A 19767-nucleotide genomic window follows, 5' to 3' on the forward strand; every position below is an offset into this window, starting at 1 on the left:
TTTCGTAGACTATTTGACGAACCTGGAAGAGTCACCTCTGCAGCATCTAGCATCCTCCGCCTTCGTCAAGGTTCCCGCTCGGTGGCTCAATAGGTCATCCAATTTCAAACATTGTCATCTGAACTGCGCTGGAACAATGATGCTTTAGTGGCTACCTTCTGGCAGGGCCTATCCGATAAAATCAAAGATGCCTTGGCTTCACAGGAATTACCCTCCACACTTGAAGCTATGATTTCGCTTTGGAACAGGGTGGACCTTCATTTCCTGCGAGTGGTCCTCTGAGAAGGATGCTTCCCGGCGTACACCAACTAGACTTGCACCTCACTTTTCCCATCCGGTGCCGGAGGATGAGCCAATGCAAATTGGGTGCTCTCGTCTGACCCCAGAGGAACATGACAGGAGCCTCAAGAACAAGCTGTGCCTATACTGCGCTGATCCAGGACATCTCTTGAACTCCTGCTCCAAGAGGCCGGGAAAAGCCAGACCCTAACCTGCTCCGGAGAGGTCAGATTAGGGCTTTCCAAAACCTCTCCTTCCAGTAAAACTCCCAATATCTGTTCTTTCACTGTTACCCTCTACGGGCCCTCAGGTCCCATTAGTACCTCTGCCCTCCTGGACTCAGGAGCAGCTGGGAAATTTATTTATTTTTCTTTGGTTTCACAGGCTTCCATACCAACGGTGCCATTGGAGATTCCTGTTTCCATCACAGCCATAGACGGCTCCCGAATTGCTAATGGTACTGTGGATCTTCATACCAAACCTATCATCTTGCAAGTTGGAGCACTTCATCGTGAAGGAATCTACCACGACTCCCATCATCCTGGGCCTACCCTGGCTCCAGCAACACTCCCCCCAGAAAAATTGGTCCACTTCTCAACTTCTCTCTTGGGGTCCTGTGTGCTTCCAGAAGTGTCTCACTCGAGTGCGACCTCTCCGAGCCATTTCTACTTCACCTCAATCCACAACTCTACCCGAGCACTATCATTCCTTCCTGGATGTGTTTGATAAAGTTCGCTCTGAACATATGCCACCTCATCGCTCATGGGTCTGTGTCATTGAACTCCTGTCCGGGAAGATTCCTCCACGAGGTCGAGTATACCAGTGATCCTTACCTGAGACCTCCTCTATGTCAGAGTATGTTAAGGAGAATCTTCTACGTGGGTTTATCAGACCTTCTTCATCCCCTGCAGGAGCAGGCTTTTTCTTTGTAAAAAAAAAAGACGGATCGTTGAGGCCATGCATTGACTATCGTGGATTGAATGCTATAACAATAAAGAACTGTTATCCCATCCCACTCATCACTGAGCTCTTCGATCGGATCAAGGGGGCTTGTGTCTTCACCAAACTAGACCTAAGAGGCGCCTATAATCTTATTCGGATGAGAGCCAGAGGCATTTAATACACGTGATGGTCATTACCAATATCTAGTAATGCCATTTGGTCTATGCAACGCACCTGCTGTATTCCAATGTTTTGTTAATGAAATATTCAGAGATCTGCTCTATGTTTGTGTCGTTGTATACTTAGATGATATTCTAATCTTCTCTTCTAACTTCGCATCTCATCGTCTCCACGTGGCAGAAGTCCTCTCCAGGCTACGTCAAAACCACTTGTTCTGTAAACTGGAGAAGTGCTCCTTCGAACTCGACCATTCTTGGGTTACATCGTATCCGGTTCTTAACTACAAATGGACCCAGACAAGGTGAAGGCAATCTTGTAATGGCCCCTTCCATTGGGCTTGAAACCTATCCAGCGATTCCTTGGCTTCGCCAATTATTACAGGCGCTTCATCCTGGGCTATTCCACCATTGTAGCACCCATTGTGGCTCTTACACGGAAGGATTCCAACCCTAAATCCTGGCCATCAACCGCTGTAAAAGCTTTCAACTTCCTTAAAAAAGCCTTTGCCTCAGCACCTATTCTCAGGCAACCCAACTCCTTCTCTCCATTCTTTCTAGAGGTCGATGCATCTAACATGGGCATTGGAGCAGTGCTCTCGCAAAAATCTCCCCAAGGTCAATTCCACCCTTGTGCCTTCTATTCAAGAAAGTTCCTTCCAGTGGAGAAGAATTACGCCATAGGGGATAAGGAGTTGCTGGTATCAAAGTGGCCCTGATGGAATGGCGCTATCTTCTTGAAGGGGCAAGACACCCGGTTACAATCTTCACCGACCATAAAAATCTTCTATACCTCCAAACTGCACAATGCTTAAACCCCAGACAGGCACGCTGGTCCTTGTGCTTTTCCCGCTTTGAGCTCCGGATTACCTTCATGCCTGGGAATAGGAATAAAAGGGCTGACGCTCTCTCCCGTGCGTTTCCTGCGCACGTGCTCTCTGAGGATGAACCGTCTTATCCTATCCTGGACCCTAAATGTCTGGTGTCTGCTAAGCAGCTCAAGACTCCTGTTCCTCCTGCTGGGAAAATCTTTGTACCTCCTAAACTCCGCCATAAGGTCTTGAAACACTTCCATTCTACCATTTTCTCTGGTCACTCAGGCATCTGCAAAACCACAGAATTAGTGTCCAGGAATTATTGGTGGCCCAGTCTACACTCTGATATCAAGGACTTTGTCTCTTCCTGTAGTACCTGTACACAAAGCAAGTCTTCTCATCAACGTCCTGCCGGTCAACTTCTACCTCTGCCGCTTCCTCAGGCACCCTGGACCCATATCAGTATGGACTTCATAACCGATCTTCCATCTAGCAAGAATTGTACAGTCATTTGGGTCGTGGTCGATCGCTTCTCTAAAATGGCCCACTTCATCCCACTTCCTGGTCTGCCCTCCTCACCCATCCTAGCATCTCACTTCGTTAAGGAGATATTCCGTCTGCACGGCTGTCCTCTCAAAATAGTATCGGACTGAGGCATTCAATTTGTTTCCAGATTCTGGAGGTCCCTCTGCAAACTATTGGGAATCAAGTTGAATCTATCGTCAGCCTACCACCCACAATCTAACGGACAGACTGAACAGGTGAACCAGGATTTAGAGACTTATCTTAGAATGTTCTCCTCTGCTAACCAGGACAATTGGGTAGATCTCCTACCGTGGGCTGAATTCTCTCACAACAATGCCTTCCATGAGTCCACCTCCAAGTCTCCCTTTCTGGTGGTTTATGGGCATCACCCTTCTCTCCCTAAATTGACACCTCTCCCACCCACCCAGGTGCCTGCTGCAGACCTACTTTACCGCAACTTTCTCTCTATTTGGACTCAAGTAAGATCATGTCTCAAAAAATCCTCTACACTATACAAATTGGCTGCTGATAAGAGACGTCGGGTACTCCCTGTCTTCAAAGTTGAAGATCGGGTGTGGCTCTCCACCAAAAATATACGCCTCAAAGTTCCTTGTATGAAGCTGGCTCCGCAGTTTATTGGTCCATATACCATCTCTCAAATCATTAATCTAGTTTTCTTCAGATTACGTCTACCAACTTCTCTCCGTATTGTCAATTTTTTTCATGTCTCTATTGAAACCACTGAGGATCAATCGATTCTCTTCAACGTCCTCTTCAATCATCCCTACTGCTCATCAGGAGGAGGAGTTCGAACTTAAACAAATTCTAGACTCCAAGTATTGTAAAGGCGGCCTAAAATACCTAGTGGACTGGAAGGGCTTCGGCCCTGAGGAATGCTCCTAGATTCGTGCTTCCGATGTTCACGCTTCTCGCCTGGTACAGAAATTTCATAAAAAGTTTCCTACAAAATCCTGCAGTAGACGTGTGGTGCCCGTCTTTAAAGGGGGGGGGCTACTGTCACCCGCCGGGGTATCGGTCAGCTCACCCGACCCCCGGCAAGCTTACCTGCCTCCGACGGTCCGCTCCGTCCCGGGCGCTGCCATCTTGGATTCGGGTCTGCACATGCAGACCCGCAACTTATGAAACCTATGGCTGCTCTCCTATTGGCCAGGCAATCCTGGCGCCTAATACAAAAAGGCACTTCCTGCAAACCTTCAGTGCCTGTTCCTCAGTTGCCTTTGGGTACCTTAGACGTGGCTACTTTGTTTCTACTTGTCTGCAGAGCTGACACTCTCCTCACGTACCTGCTACTACTTGTCTGCAAAGCTGACACTCTACTCACGTACCTGCTACTACTCGTCTGCAAAGCTGACACTCCATTCAGGTACCAACTATCTATTCTACTCGTCTGCAAAGCTGACACTCTACTCACGTACCTGCTACAACTCGTCTGCAAAGCTGACACTCCATTCAGGTACCTACTATCTATTCTACTCGTCTGCAAAGCTGACACTCTACTCACGTACCTGCTACTATTCCCGTCTGCAAAGCTGACACTCCATTCAGGTACCAACTATCTATTCTACTTGTCTGCAAAGCTGACACTCTACTCACGTACCTGCTACCCTACTCGTCTGCAAGGCTGACATTCTATTCAAATACCTGTTATCCTACCTGCTGGTCTCCAAACTTCCCAAGAGGGCCTCGCTCAGTACTCTAGCAGGGGCCGCGACCTGCGAGCAAGACGCAGCTAAGACCATACTGCTTTGCGGCAGTTCCCGGTGAACACCGTCTGCTCGTTAGACTCCGCGCCCTGTTGGTGTAGCACTAAACTGTGCAGACCCTAGGATTCGCATCGTAAATACCTGCTGTCGCTTGAGACCGTGACAAGTATATGCAGCTGGCTGTATTAAAAGATTTGATAACAGCAATGTTTAAACCATAAAATCAACATTGAATGGACTCATTATACCAGAAAAACAAAATATGTATTTTACATCACTTTTATTATAATTAGAGATGGTCACTGACCCCCGTGTTTTGGTTTTGGATTCGGTTTTGGATCTGGATTACCGTCGTGTTTTGGTTTTGGTTTTGGTTTTGCAAAACCGCCATTGCGTGTTTTGGTTTTGGTTTTGGTTTTGTTTGGTTTTGTTTTGCTATTTTTTGGGAAAATCCATGTTTTTGGGCCTAAATTAACCCAATTTAGTGCTCCAACTGTTTTAGAGACAAGTAATCTAATTGTTGAGGTAATAAATCATCCAAAAAAACAGTTTAATTCTTCGTTGGTAGGCCTATTCTACACACAAAACAGATTGTCTTCCTCTCCATCTATGCATATTGGCAATGCAGCCATCGTCTTTGAATGTATATTACACCCTACACTTATAGTTAAATATGTAAAGAAATGGAAAAAGCCAGTTTGCTTTCTGTCTCTCAAGGCCCCCCTCCACTTGTATAAAATAGCAAAAAATTCAGCCATTATAGACTGTACAATATTAATTGACATGGAGAAAGCCAGTTTGGTTTCTGTCTCTCTAGGCCCCCCTCCACTTGTATAAAATACTAAAAAATTCAGCCATTATAGACTGTACAATATTAATTGACATGGAGAAAGACAGTTTGGGGTCACTCTGTCTCTCTAGGCCCCCCTCCACTTGTATAAAATACCAAAAAATTCAGCCATTATAGACTGTACAATATTAATTGACATGGAGAAAGCCAGTTTGGTTTCTGTCTCTCTAGCCCCCCCTCCACTTGTATAAAATACTAAAAAATTCAGCCATTATAGACTGTACAATATAAATTGAAATGGACAAAGGCAGTTTGGTATCTGTCTGCATCAGATCCTCTCTCCACTAGGAGTAAAATAGAAAACTATTCAGCCGTTATATAATCTAGAATATAAATAGAAATTGAGAAAGGCAATTTGGTATCTGTCTGCATCATAATCATCAACATCATCATTAGCGCCCTCGTCGCCTACACAAATCTCCCCCTCATCCTCTTCTAATTCCAAAGTGGCATCCTCAATTTGGGTATCACCGGCTACACTCGGGCTATTAAGGCACACATCAGCAGAATGCTCACGATTAGACATCCCACTGTTGGATGGACTCTCCACAGGGATTGTTGTCATTTGTGAATCAGAGCAAATATTCTCCTGTAATGCCTCACTGGTATCTTGCAGCTCAGCTTTGACGCGTAACAGTAGTTGTGCACCAATTGTAGCCTGGGTAACTTTTTGGGATCTGCCACTAATAGCCAAAGGTGAAGGCCTCATTCTCTCTTTGCCACTGCGTGTGTAGAATGGCATGCTTGCAATTTTTTTTTTATCGTCACTTAACTTTTGCTCAGTTACACTTCTTTTTCGCTTCAATACAGTAAATTTTTTTTTGGTTTTTGTTTTTTGCACTAATTTGAAAACACTCTGTTGTTTGACATCGCCTTGGCCAGATGACGTACTGGGAACACTAACATCAGGACTGGTGACAGAACCTGGTTGCTCATTTAGATCATATGTGGACTGCTTTGAATCCATTCTGAGCGCAAACCACTGAGGAGTGCTAAAAATTATTGAGTAGATACTGCTGACAGATATGACTTTTGACAGCCAGAAATATTAATGCACAATTAGGGAGGACACCCCAAAAACACTGAGGAGTGCTACAAATTATTGAGTAGATACTGCTGACAGATATGACTTTTGACAGCCAGAAATATTAATGCACAATTAGGGAGGACACCCCAAAAACACTGAGGAGTGCTACAAATTATTGAGTAGATACTGCTGACAGATATGACTTTTGACAGCCAGAAATATTAATGCACAATTAGGGAGGACACCCCAAAAACACTGAGGAGTGCTACAAATTATTGAGTAGATACTGCTGACAGATATGACTTTTGACAGCCAGAAATATTAATGCACAATTAGGGAGGACACCCCAAAAACACTGAGGAGTGCTACAAATTATTGAGTAGATACTGCTGACAGATATGACTTTTGACAGCCAGAAATATTAATGCACAATTAGGGAGGACACCCCAAAAACACTGAGGAGTGCTAAAATTTATTGAGTAGATACTGCTGACAGATATGACTTTTGACAGCCAGAAATATTAATGCACAATTAGAGAGGACACCCCAAAAACACTGAGGAGTGCTTAAAATTATTGAGTAGATACTGCTGACAGATATGACTTTTGACAGCCAGAAATATTAATGCACAATTAGAGAGGACACCCCAAAAACACTGAGGAGTGCTTAAAATTATTGAGTAGATACTGCTGACAGATATGACTTTTGACAGCCAGAAATATTAATGCACAATTAGAGAGGACACCCCAAAAACACTGAGGAGTGCTAACATTTATTGAGTAGATACTGCTGACAGATATGACTTTTGACAGCCAGAAATATTAATGCACAATTATGGGGGACAACCCAAAAGCGCTGGGGAGTGCCAAATATGAAGAAAAAATAATAAACCTCTATCCTCCTCTCTGCACTAGCGATTTTGGTTAGAGCAATTGCAAGAACAATATTGTATTCTTTCTCTGTCCCTGCTCTAATTAGCCTATGACTACACCCTGCTCTCTCCCTCTGTCAAATGGCGATGGATTGCTGTGGAGGCGTGTATTTATAAAGTTGAAGTATCGCGAGAACCGAGTCCCGAGATCCGACGACGTCACAATGACGTTCGGCCTCGATTTGGATTCGGAATTGGCGGGAGAGTACCGAGCTGCTCAGCTCGGTACTCGGATACCCAAAGTTCGGGTGGGTTCGGTTCTCGGAGAACCGGACCCGCCCATCTCTAATTATAATAAAGTTGAAATAAATACTAATAGCACTACACATTGGCTAAATATCGAAAATTAGTTTGCACAGGTTTTCAACAAAACATAGTGTAACAAAAACCTAATGCAGCTGTAATGAGACGGGCTATCAGCTAAAATTACACCACCTGCTTCTCACAATTAAAGCAAGGACTGTTCCTCCATTTCATATAGGCAATTTTGCTATTAACACAATTACTCCCAGAATCTCTTTTAAATTGAAAGTCTGTACAACGTATTAGTGGGGGAGCTGAATTTCACAACTATGCAATAATTTTAATCTAATTTTTCCTCACAATCACTATAGGGCAGTATTTGTCACTAGCACAGCATGTAGGCGCAAGACGTTACATTGGTGGGCATCTGGTGGCAAACTAAGTTCCAGGAATGTCAGCTGGGTTTCTATGGTGGCAGCCAAGCTAGCATTCTGATAATGGGAGTATGATGCTCGAGAGATTATTTAGTTAGTTCTTGTGTCATGCTGAACTGCTTTTTCAACGGCTCTATTTCTTATGGAAGAGAGCTCTGAAGTACACAAATGAGACAAGTGTTTATTGAATTATTTACTTGCATTTCTGAAAGCACTCTATGAGAACTAGTGTGTTTGCGAGAAATTGCACGAAGCCAAAGACTTCAGTTACTTAAATTTCAAGAACTTTAATAGTTATTTGGTTCTGGTGAATGGGCATAAAAACAACACTTTGCTATTGATCTGCTATAAGTTAATGAACCAGCAAGTACAAAGCGTTTACACTGTGTATTTCGTTTGTGTATTAAATATTATCTTTATCCATTTGAAACACTTTTCTGAAGTAAAGTTGCTTAAAAAATTCACCCTAACCTAGTTCCTGACAGTTCGTTCATGTAAATGTAAATTTAGCATACTTTAGGCATGGTGCTCCAATTAATGGAAAATATCCATAGTCCTAAGGATACTGTAATAGAGTGCTAGAATATGTTTTAACGTGTGGGCTATATATAGAGTTATTAATGATGACTACCTTTATATAGAGTAAATACCATATTTTAAATACACTTTCTCTAAGGTAGCTACAGGAATTTACACAGATGCTGGAGGGGTTTCATGTTTTTTGTATATCCATGTTATTATTTTTATCCTTTATTTATTAGGCCCTACAAGATTTCCGCAGCACCGTAAACAATACAAACAGTACAGAACAATAAACAACTAATACGAAGACTTCAGAAACTTCAGGCATGGCTATTGTAGTGAAGTTGGAGCAGAAGAATAGGTATAGAGACAGTAGGGAAAAGGGGCCTGCTCATAAAAGCTTGCATTCTAAAGGGAGGGTAAACAGACATCAGACACAGAAGGGAGTTGGTTAAGGGGAAATAGCATGGGAGGAGTGAAAAAGGGTCCAGGAGGAGATAAGAATGCACAGAGGAGAACAAGAAAGGCTTAACTGGATGGCTGGTAGGCTTTAAGGAACAGGTGAGATTTAAGTTCCCCTTTGAAGGAGCACAAGTTAGGGGACAAACGCATGGAGCAAAGGAGGCCGTTCCAGTGAAGGGGGACAGCATCAGAGAAATCTTGATTCTGGAGTCGGATGAGGTGATCAGAGTGGAGGAGAGTTGACTGTTATTGGCCAAGCGCAAGGAACACGAGGGAGTGTGAATGAAGAGGAGGTTAGAGATATAGGGGGCAGTTTAGTGGGAGAGAGCTTTGTAGGAGATGTTGAAGAGATTGAAGAGGATTCTGTAGGGGAAGGGAGCCAGTGTAAGGCAAGGCAGAGAGGGGAGGTATAAGAAGAGCAGCATGAAAGAAAGATAAGTCTTGTAGCCACTTTGAGTATAACATGAAGGGGGGGCATGATGGGAGGAGTGGAAGAGGCAGTTAAGAAGAAGGTTACAGTAATTAAGATGATGAGTGCATGGATAATAGTTATGGTGGCTGAAAGTGGTCACTTTAAGGCATAATTAAATATTGCTCAAAATACTTATTCCGCTTAAGAGCAAAACCAAAAATCAGTATGGGGTAAATTATACTAAATTAAAACTAATCCAGAAACATTTCATACCCAGTTTCCACACGATAGATCAGTTCACAAATACTTTACCAACATTGGCCTGACCTCAGGTAAGTAATATTCTGATACTGAGTTTCACTTAAAAAAATGTCCCCTTAAACAAAACATATTTAGTGGTATAATTTTAAAACTGAATTTTTAGTTTTCAGTTCATTTATCCTTTAAATGGAAAATAAATGAATTCCTTAATTGTGATTCATTAAATGTGATCTACTGCTTAATGTGCCCCTGTAAGCTCAAATATATAAGTATGACAAGTAGGCCCCTAAAAAGAAGGGTGTTAGAACATGTAGGGAACATCAGAAGAGCCGAGAGAGGCACAAACAATATGAAACAGATTACTACTGTAGCCAGACATTTTTTCAAATGCCATGGGGGAAAACCACAAGGACTACAAGCATATGCAATGGAACAAGTCCATATGGGCTTGAGAGGAGGCAATACTAATCTGGAACTCCTAAAAAAGGAAACTAGGAAAATTTTCCTTATGGATAGTGTGATGGATAGGGGCTGAATGACCGTAACAACTTCTCGGTATTCCTACAATTTACAATCAAGATCAGGGGCTAGATTTACTAAGCTGCGGGTTTGAAAAAGTGGGGATGTTGCCTATAGCAACCAATCAGATTCTAGCTGTCATTTTGTAGAAAGCACTAAATAAATGAAAGCTAGAATCTGATTAGTTGCTATAGGCAACATCCCCGCTTTTTCAAACCCGCAGCTTAGTAAATCTAGCCCCAGGACTTTTTCTGATCCTCTCATAGATAATGGTTCTAGTTAATCGCAGAACAGGTTGAATTCAAATACTTCACGTGACTATTTGTTACACACATCACTAATAGGGCAAATAAGCTTATTACTGAGATGATATACACTTACTTCACATTGTGTAACTTACCTTTTCTACCTCCCTATTAAGGGAAGTCACTTCTCACATAGTGATATAGAGGAACATTTGTCTATGGGCCCTAGACGACACTATTTAAATCAAGATGATTTTTGAGACTATTCATATATACATCACACTTATTTATTTATTAATTTACACTATTAGGATAACTAATTACTATGATCACCCTCATATATGTGTTCACCACTTAAAATTGAGACCGTAGTAGTCTCATATTTCAATATACCAATTATTACAAATCTTTTTCACAATATTAATTTATAATTTATATCTGTTCTGGGACCTATAGGATGAGTAATAATAGGAATGTAAGGGGATCATGATAGATAAGTCATTTTCATCAGTGAACCGGGACAATAATGCCATTACAGCACCATAAATTATCTCAAAAGTACACCATTAGAAATCTGGATATTATCCTACCTAAGATTATTATATTTTGTTAATTCTGATCCCTGAACCTCCCAATATGTTTTGTAACATTGTAGATCTTTTCCAACTTCAATTATGTTTTAATAAAACCGCCAGATGAATAACCTCTAAAGGTTACTATAACAACATAACGATACCTTGTATATTCCATAAGGGAGATAGCAAATACGTCATTAGAGGGGAGGATCCCCCGCTATAAAGGAAACAATGCTGGGTCAGCTCAGGTTAGCCTTGAAAAAGCTAAGCGTAGTGAAACGCGCGTCGGCGATTCACACGCTGTTCTTTTCTTTTCTAATTGTCTCTGACTTATCAAAAATGTCTAACATATAAGATAATTAATATCAATAGGGGGTGGAGGACTCTAGGAAGGGTATTATACATAGTCTGAGGACCAAGCCTGACATTATACTCATGAGCCTTTACAAACCGTAGTGATATTACATAGCTTAAGCTGTCACAAGGGCAGCATTTATTGTAATCGAGTGCTTGGAACGCTATAAGCAGGGGTTATACGGATCCTGCTACATCACGTTAGTTACACAGTATCACGATGCCCTAATGACAATATCTCATATGCATCTACGATGTACCTTTTATATAACAATCAGTTACCACTAACAGATTGTATATGAGAATCCAGGGGAGTAGCAGTACCTAGCGTGACTCTATAACCCAGGTGATGGCAATCACTACATTCACAGGATCTATAACCTCAGAGTAGCGTTTTGAATACGGCCAATAGTTCCTTTACTATCGAGAAGGGATAATCCTAATTAAACTACAATACTAACACCGCAACGCTACCCATAATAGCTCACTATCCCATTCAGTCCTCACATCCCCACTATATGATATAGGTATTCTATTGAATATATTCTTAACATATACCTTGATTGAATATATTATAAGAAAGAACGGCGTGTACTAGCAGAGTTTGCTAGTCTTAACAGTTAATTATCAATTATCTTGGTGTTATTTGTCATTTACAATTTTTAATATTTCACTACTCTACTATCTACTATTTTAATGTATATTAATAAAATTTATTAAGTTTTATAATGATTCTGTTCTAAAAAAAAAAAAAGTAGCCTTGAAAAAGCTAAGCGTAGTGAAACGTGCGTCGGCGATTCACACGCTGTTCTTTTCTTTTCTAATTGTCTCTGACTTATCAAAAATGTCTAACATATAAGATAATTAATATCAATAGGGGGTGGAGGACTCTAGGAAGGGTATTATACATAGTCTGAGGACCAAGCCTGACATTATACTCATGAGCCTTTACAAACCGTAGTGATATTACATAGCTTAAGCTGTCACAAGGGCAGCATTTATTGTAATCGAGTGCTTGGAACGCTATAAGCAGGGGTTATACGGATCCTGCTACATCACGTTAGTTACACAGTATCACGATGCCCTAATGACAATATCTCATATGCATCTACGATGTACCTTTTATATAACAATCAGTTACCACTAACAGATTGTATATGAGAATCCAGGGGAGTAGCAGTACCTAGCGTGACTCTATAACCCAGGTGATGGCAATCACTACATTCACAGGATCTATAACCTCAGAGTAGCGTTTTGAATACGGCCAATAGTTCCTTTACTATCGAGAAGGGATAATCCTAATTAAACTACAATACTAACACCGCAACGCTACCCATAATAGCTCACTATCCCATTCAGTCCTCACATCCCCACTATATGATATAGGTATTCTATCAAATATATTCTTAACATATACCTTGATTAAATATATTATAAGAAAGAACGGCGTGTACTAGCAGAGTTTGCTAGTCTTAACAGTTAATTATCAATTATCTTGGTGTTATATGTCATTTACAATTTTTAATATTTCACTACTCTATCTACTATTTTAATGTATATTAATACAATTTATTAAGTTTTATAATGATTCTGTTCTAAGAGTGCCCCATTTAAACACATTGGCTTTTGTTGATTTGAATTCTTGATATCTTGTGTGGGAGCACCACCTTCAGGATTTATGGTATCATATAATTACAATATATAAAAATTAGAAAAAAAAATGCAAAGATATTAATTATATGAATCAAAATAAGATATTAATAATAACCATAGCCTAGAAGGATTTAGAACATTCCTGGTGCGATTTACACTAGTTTTGTTGGTTGTATTGGCTTATTTTAAGTTAACCTGATCCATTAGTATCAATCATGAAATGTTTGTACTCAGATAAAGCAGTATGCAATCCTGGCATGTAATTGTAGATGCCTAACAGTTCATACTGACTGCTTAGAAACCCTATTCATTCTATTTTCTTTTTTGTAGGCAATGGTTGAGACTGTTAACAATCTCCTTCAGCCACAAGCTTTGAATGCATGGCAAGACTTGACTGAAAAGGACCAGCTGCGAGCAGCCACCATGCTTCTTGACACAGTGGAAGAAGGAGCTTTTGTGTTGGCTGATAATCTCCTAAAAACAGACATTGTTAGAGAAAACACAGACAATATTCGTAAGTAACAGAAAAGGTTTAGTTTAATAATACCACAGGTAATCACAAGTATTTTGACAAAGTATGCAAATATTCACCACAAAATTGTGAAATATTTTGGGAAATGGCACATTTACTTGGACATGAACATAAACAAAATATAGTGATTCACTACATATTTAAATTCGTCTTCATATCAAAGTATCAACAATATATTTTGCTTTGTATACGGGCTTTAACATGAACATGGTTTAATTATTTTAAACAAAAATATTGTTTCAGTAAGGTCACATAGAGAGACAAAAATGTTAGCATTTTGTAGCTATTTCTATTATATTAGCTAAGTTCTTCACTTTCCGCTCGTTGTTTATGCAGAAGTTAAAGTGTGAAGCTGTAAACAGCTCCTGTGGCAGGAACGCAGATTATAGAGATTACAGTAAAAGGGATTACAGTAAGAGGGATATGCAAAAATGAAATTCTAAGGTATTTGTATGCAAACCGCAAAACACATAGGACGCCGTTTTCAGATCTAAACCACATGATATAGAATATTATGGGGGCCTAGAGGAATGGATTAATCACTGCATTTAACTATCTGAAATACGCTGCCATTTTATAGTACTTTCTGACGTGAATTTAACATGAAAGTATAATTAAAGAAACCGAAATTCCTACATTTCAAATTAAATATGTGACAGTTTTACACATTTATAAAAGGAGATGTATATAATTAATTTCGGTTTCTTAAAAGGTTACGTTGTTTCTAAAAGGTCAATTTATCATCATCATCATCGTTTATTTGTAAGCCACCACAAATTTTGTAGCACCAGACAATCAATTTACAAATCACACAAATACAAATGAAACATAATAACAAAACATACAAGTACAATTATAAGTAGGAAATATACAAGTACAAATTCCTTATTATTATAGTGAATATAATGAATTTGGTATTTTTTATTAACTTCTGGTTTCACAGTTCTGTTTCAGTTGGATCTATTTAATAACAACTGGCACTAGAGCTGATTTTCTAAAACAAAATCACTTTCCGCCATAATTTATTATCAAATTCTCGACGTGACAGTTGAGCCATATTCAAATCCCTTGGTGATCCTTGTCTCAAATGGCAAGATTAACTTGAAAGTCACCTGCACAAACTCAGGTGATATGTGCATGAGTGACACAGTTAGCTGTTTCACACATGTGCAGTGGAATTGAAATTCCATGCTTGGGCTTTCAGTTCCACTAATTAAAAATAATAATAATAATAATAATAATAATCATCAAAGAGTAAAACTTAGATTAAAATATTGAAAAATAAAAATATATTTAAAATAATTCTCAATTGAAAAAATGCTTTATTTACATTATTTACAAGCATTGGTTGATAGAATTTCTTCTGTTATCGACATTCTAAGATGAAGATAACAGAAGAATGATTACAGCCGTACGAGCTGTTATGACCCTTGGCAAATAGGCAAGGCCTGGTAAATCTTAATGCCATTAAGGGATAATTTTTTCCACATGAGGGCAGCATTAAACCATTAATATACTTTTATATTATTTAATACTTACTTATGGTCTTCAACAGACACATTTAAAGATATTGCCAATACTGAAATTGACAGAAATTACATGCTGCTCCTGCACACCATTACTTTTTAAACTGCATGGAGGTCTCCCTCTCACTTAAAAACAGACAAGATATTCACAGTCTGATAGGAATGAGGGCTGCCCCACCCCATCCCCTGCAGCTCACAAGATAACTATCTTTCCTGTCTTATTCCTGCCAGTGCATCACTTTGTACTGGGTGTTACCAAAGAACAAAAGAAAGCAATCGGCCCTTTAGCGCTATGCTTTTTAAAGGCCTGACAAGGTTTTTACCAATAAGTACTATGTTCAGCCATTGTGTTTAAGATATTTATGGGGAGCCAGCATTGGATCATTTCCTTTTTACCTAGCTATAGAAGTTGCTACCAGACACAAGAGATTTCCTAATGGGCCGATACCAGCATGCCTTTCTTCCTTAATCTTTCCCAGATGAGAAACTTTCATATATTTTTATTACTATGTATTATGTTGATGAATGGAGAATCTCAAATCATCTATGCCCTGTTCTGTGGATGTTTGTGATGTTACATTAAGTATTTTCTTGTACCAATTACTGACTGTGACTGGATCACTGATAAATAACTTCTGGTATGAATTTATTTAAAGGAAACAGCGCAGGGTGCTTATTTATATAATTTCATATGCACTTATTTTTTATTTTGTATGTATTCTGAGATAGGAATTTGTTGTTTCTGAGACCAGGGTAGAAACTCGTTTTTCCTGTTCTAACCTTACTAAACAATATGCCTTATTTCTAATGTATATATCTGATACAATAGGCCTTTGTGGATGGAGGTCTTTTGTGTATTGGGATGTGTTTTGTATTGAACTGTCATTGTGTGGGATTTGTAAGGTTGCTAGTGGAAACCTCCAATTAGGCATATCTGGAAGGGAGTCTGATAGCAGGAATTGCTAACAAAGTTTTATGATGAAGTGTCATGCCTGCTCTGGCCAAAGGCCCAGCAGGGGGTCGTTACTGTGTGGCCTTTTGTCCAGAGTGAATTTCATAGATAAGCGCAATTTTTTTTACCTTTGCAATGCATGTAAATCCATGTTTGTGTAAATAGGGTACATCCTGATGCTAAAAACAGCCTGTTTCTGAACTGTGTAAAAAGCACTAGCTTGTATTTGAAACTTGTTATTTTGATTTTCATCTGACCTGATCACACTAGTACATTCAACCAGTGTGAGAGCAAATAAACATCTTGCTTCAAGATCTGCTTAAAAACATCTTCAATATTTCTGTATTCCTGTGATATGCAGATTAGACCAAAAATCTAATCCGTTCTCCGGCTGTCTCTGAGGTTTGGACCCAAGCTTTTCCAGTACCACCGCTCTGCCTGCTACCCATGCAGCCCTGGTCAGTGTGATAGGCCAGAGGGGATCCATTCACAGCAACTCTGATCCATAGTAAGAGGCAGCGTCAGACTGGCCCAGCGGGCTACCGCTAAAATCACCGGTAGGCCCAGCTACCTTACGGCCACATCCCCTTTTAGTTGTGGGCGGGGCTTACCTGGAGGCCCGTTGTCGGCCTCCGGGGTGCCCGCAGTCCTCTCCGCCGTCCCCGCTGCTGCAGATGACTGGCTGTTGCTGACAGCCAGTCATCTTTCAAATACGATCGCAGCTGCGATCATGTGACCTGCCCCCTCCCCCTGTCAGCTGATGTTCCCGCCGCCGCCGAAAGGAGAAGGAGCAGAGAGGCTGCTTCAACATATGGGTAAGTAGACCATAATTAGTTTATTTCAACTTATATAATTGAAGGTGACCAAAAAATATATAATTTATGGCAACAAGTTACCTGACAGCGTGTTGAATTTTAAAGGAAAATGTTATGAAAAACTCCAGTTATCACCAAGATTATTAGATCCGTGATATCACTGGACAAATGATAATGAATTCGAGAGGCCTACTGTTCTATTGTATTCAGTGTTCTTTGTTTACATTTAAAACAAACCAATGTTTTACATCTTTGTGATCATTTGCATTGGTTGGAATGGAAATATTTGTTTTCATTTTTCTTCTCTAGTTGTAACAGTTGAAGAGCCCCGGCCTGTCTATTGCTGAATTAGCTCTTCTGAAACTTCACTGAATTAATCATACCAAAGAGCTAACACATAATGTTGTGTGTTAAACACAGTATAAAATCTTCACTGAGTTCTGTAGCTTTGGAGGACTGAGGTAGCAGACACTTCTGCTCATGTCATATGGTGCTAAGCCAGAAACTCTATGTTGTTCTTGTTTTCTGGGAATATCTTTGAAGCTATCTATATTAAATGTCTGGAAAATATCGTTTATGTCCTGGTATGATCTTAAAATGATCTTATGTCTTCCTGTTGGCATTCACTTCTAGCTTAACTGTTAATATGTAAAAGTTCAACCTTTTGAACTTTAATCTCTAAGAGCTGTCAGGGAAATGACACATACTGTATGTGTCATGTATGTGACATACATGATGTACTTGATGCTGTTGGAAAATAATGGTAATAACACCAGTACAAATTATATGTAAAGTAACTCCTGTATCTGGTGTAGACCTCTGCAATCTGGATCTCCATGCGTGTGGCCACCTTAACAAAATAGTCAGTAAAGTAGACAAATTATTCTTCATTAGTGATTGAATAACTTTTATCTTGTCTCATTTACTGTAGTTTCCTATCAAAATAAAAATATCCAAAATCTAAACAAAAAACTGTACATATCTTCTCAAAACTATAGTAATGGGGGGGGGCTGCACAGAGAACACTATAGGGAGGGGTGATGGGACCTTTAATGCTGAGGTGGTTTGGGTCTATAATTGAATGTGGGGCTGAGTGTGGGGGCTATCTATTAAATGTGAAAATTAATTATTTAATGCTAGGAATGGTTGTGGGAAATGGATGTATTAAACGTAAATGCTATTAATTTATTGCTGGGGCTGTTTGGAGGGAGGGTAATAGGTTTATTTATTAAATGGGAATACTATTAATTTAATGTTGGGGTTGGTTGGAGGGAAATAGATCTATTTATCAAATGTGAGCACTGTTACTTTAATGTTGAGGCTGTAGAGAGGCCTAATTATTAAATGTGGGTGCTGTTGATTTAATGGCAGGGATGGTTGGCGTTTCTAATTGTACCCATTATTTTTTCCAAATAAGACCCTCAACATATCAGGATCCAAACAAGACGCAACTAAAGAAACCAGCAACCACAGGTGGTAAAAGTGACAACAACAGGTAGGACAGTCTGTCAAATGATCTGGGTCTAGTGCAGGCTTGGCTTACCTGTGGTACTCCAGATGTTGTGAAACTATAAGTCTCAGCATACCCTTCCAGCAATAAGCTGCTATATATTGGCAAAGCATGCTGGGGCTTGTAGTTTCACAACACCTGGAGTGCCACAGGTTAGCGAATCCTGGTCTAGTGGGACAATCATGATTTTGGTGACTGTTCTCCCAATCTAAGGGGCAGGTCAAGACTGTGTATTCTTTATATACACACTGCATTCTTTATATACTACACTAAGGTGCTAGCTGCCCTTTGTGGACTGACCACTCCCCCTCTAGTTTCTGGCCCCGCCTCTATGATGACTGGCCACACCCCCTCTGGTGGGCCCCTAGTGTTGCAGTCCCCCGGTGGGCCATTCATGCCCCAGTCCGACACTGGTAAGAGGTCAGGAGTACCAGCCCAGATACACCAGCAACGAGGTACGCTAGCAGTGTCAGTTATCCAGAAGAAACCCGTTCTGGATGCCGGTAAGGAGTCCAGTGGTGGCAGCTCGTGTAAGCCCCTCCTACTGTGGCAAGATGGCGCATTTGGGGTAACGTAAGAGAACGGTGGCAAAGTAAGCCCAGCCGCTTCCCAGCAACAACAGACAGGGTGGCATAGGCGGTCCATCCTGTCAAACTGATTATAATCCAGAATGACAGCATTTTTCTGTTATAACTTTATGTATTTAGTAACCTCAATAGCTGACTTAGCATGATTAATTTACTGAGCAGTCTGTTTGAGCTTCATATTTTGTTGTATGCCGTGTAGCAGTGCCCTAGTCAAGCTTTGGAGATCTCGAAGGTACGTGTTTCTTTTTTGTATCAATTGCAGCAGCTACAGGTCTGGTAAGTGCAGAGTCGCATATGCATGCTAACACATGTGTTTGCAATCAGGTATAATTGTAAAAATGCATTTTATGCACAGTAGATACTATTGCTTGGACTTTATATTCCACATATGTATTGGACATATCCTGCAGTGTATTGTTTGTAAAAACAGAGCAAACCTACACCTATATTCAGGGCCTGATTAAGGGTTCTGGCCGCCCTAGGCTAATACGGCCGCAGCGCCCCCTCCCCGTCTCCTCCGAATATATAGGTGTATAGGAACACTCCTGAATGAGAATGTTCAGGTGTATTCTCCAGCATTCAAATTTAAACAGATTGTGCCATTGTCTCTTACCTGTTCTTGCTCTTCTCTCTTGCAACTGTGTTATCCTCTCGCTGCCTTCTGGAAAGTTGGCGTCCTGTTTTGAAAATGCAAAAATGTATTATAATGCAAACCCTGAATGATTAGGCCATTTAGTTAAAACAAAACACTCCATTATGGCCAGCTAAAAGTACCCCATTGGACAGGCATATATAAGCAATATCTGAATATTTGTTGTCAATCAAATACAAACCTCTACCAGCCCTATCTCACTAATATTTAGTATTCTAGTGATTGCTGAGACCACCCATGTGAC

General features: G+C 40.3%; 1 protein-coding gene across 9 annotated transcripts in view; it reads left to right on the top strand.

The window, feature by feature from the left end:
• ADGRL3 (adhesion G protein-coupled receptor L3) overlaps positions 1–19767 on the top strand; it is a 958921-nt gene that overhangs the window by 497998 nt on the left and 441156 nt on the right. For all 9 annotated transcript variants that reach the window (XM_075204791.1, XM_075204784.1, XM_075204783.1 and 6 more), the window contains one exon: positions 13280–13463. In XM_075204791.1, coding sequence (XP_075060892.1) covers positions 13280–13463 — 184 coding nt within the window. The remainder of the gene's footprint in view (positions 1–13279; positions 13464–19767) is intronic.

Source organism: Mixophyes fleayi, chromosome 1, assembly GCF_038048845.1.
Source record: "Mixophyes fleayi isolate aMixFle1 chromosome 1, aMixFle1.hap1, whole genome shotgun sequence".
NCBI classification, from domain to species: domain Eukaryota; kingdom Metazoa; phylum Chordata; class Amphibia; order Anura; family Limnodynastidae; genus Mixophyes; species Mixophyes fleayi.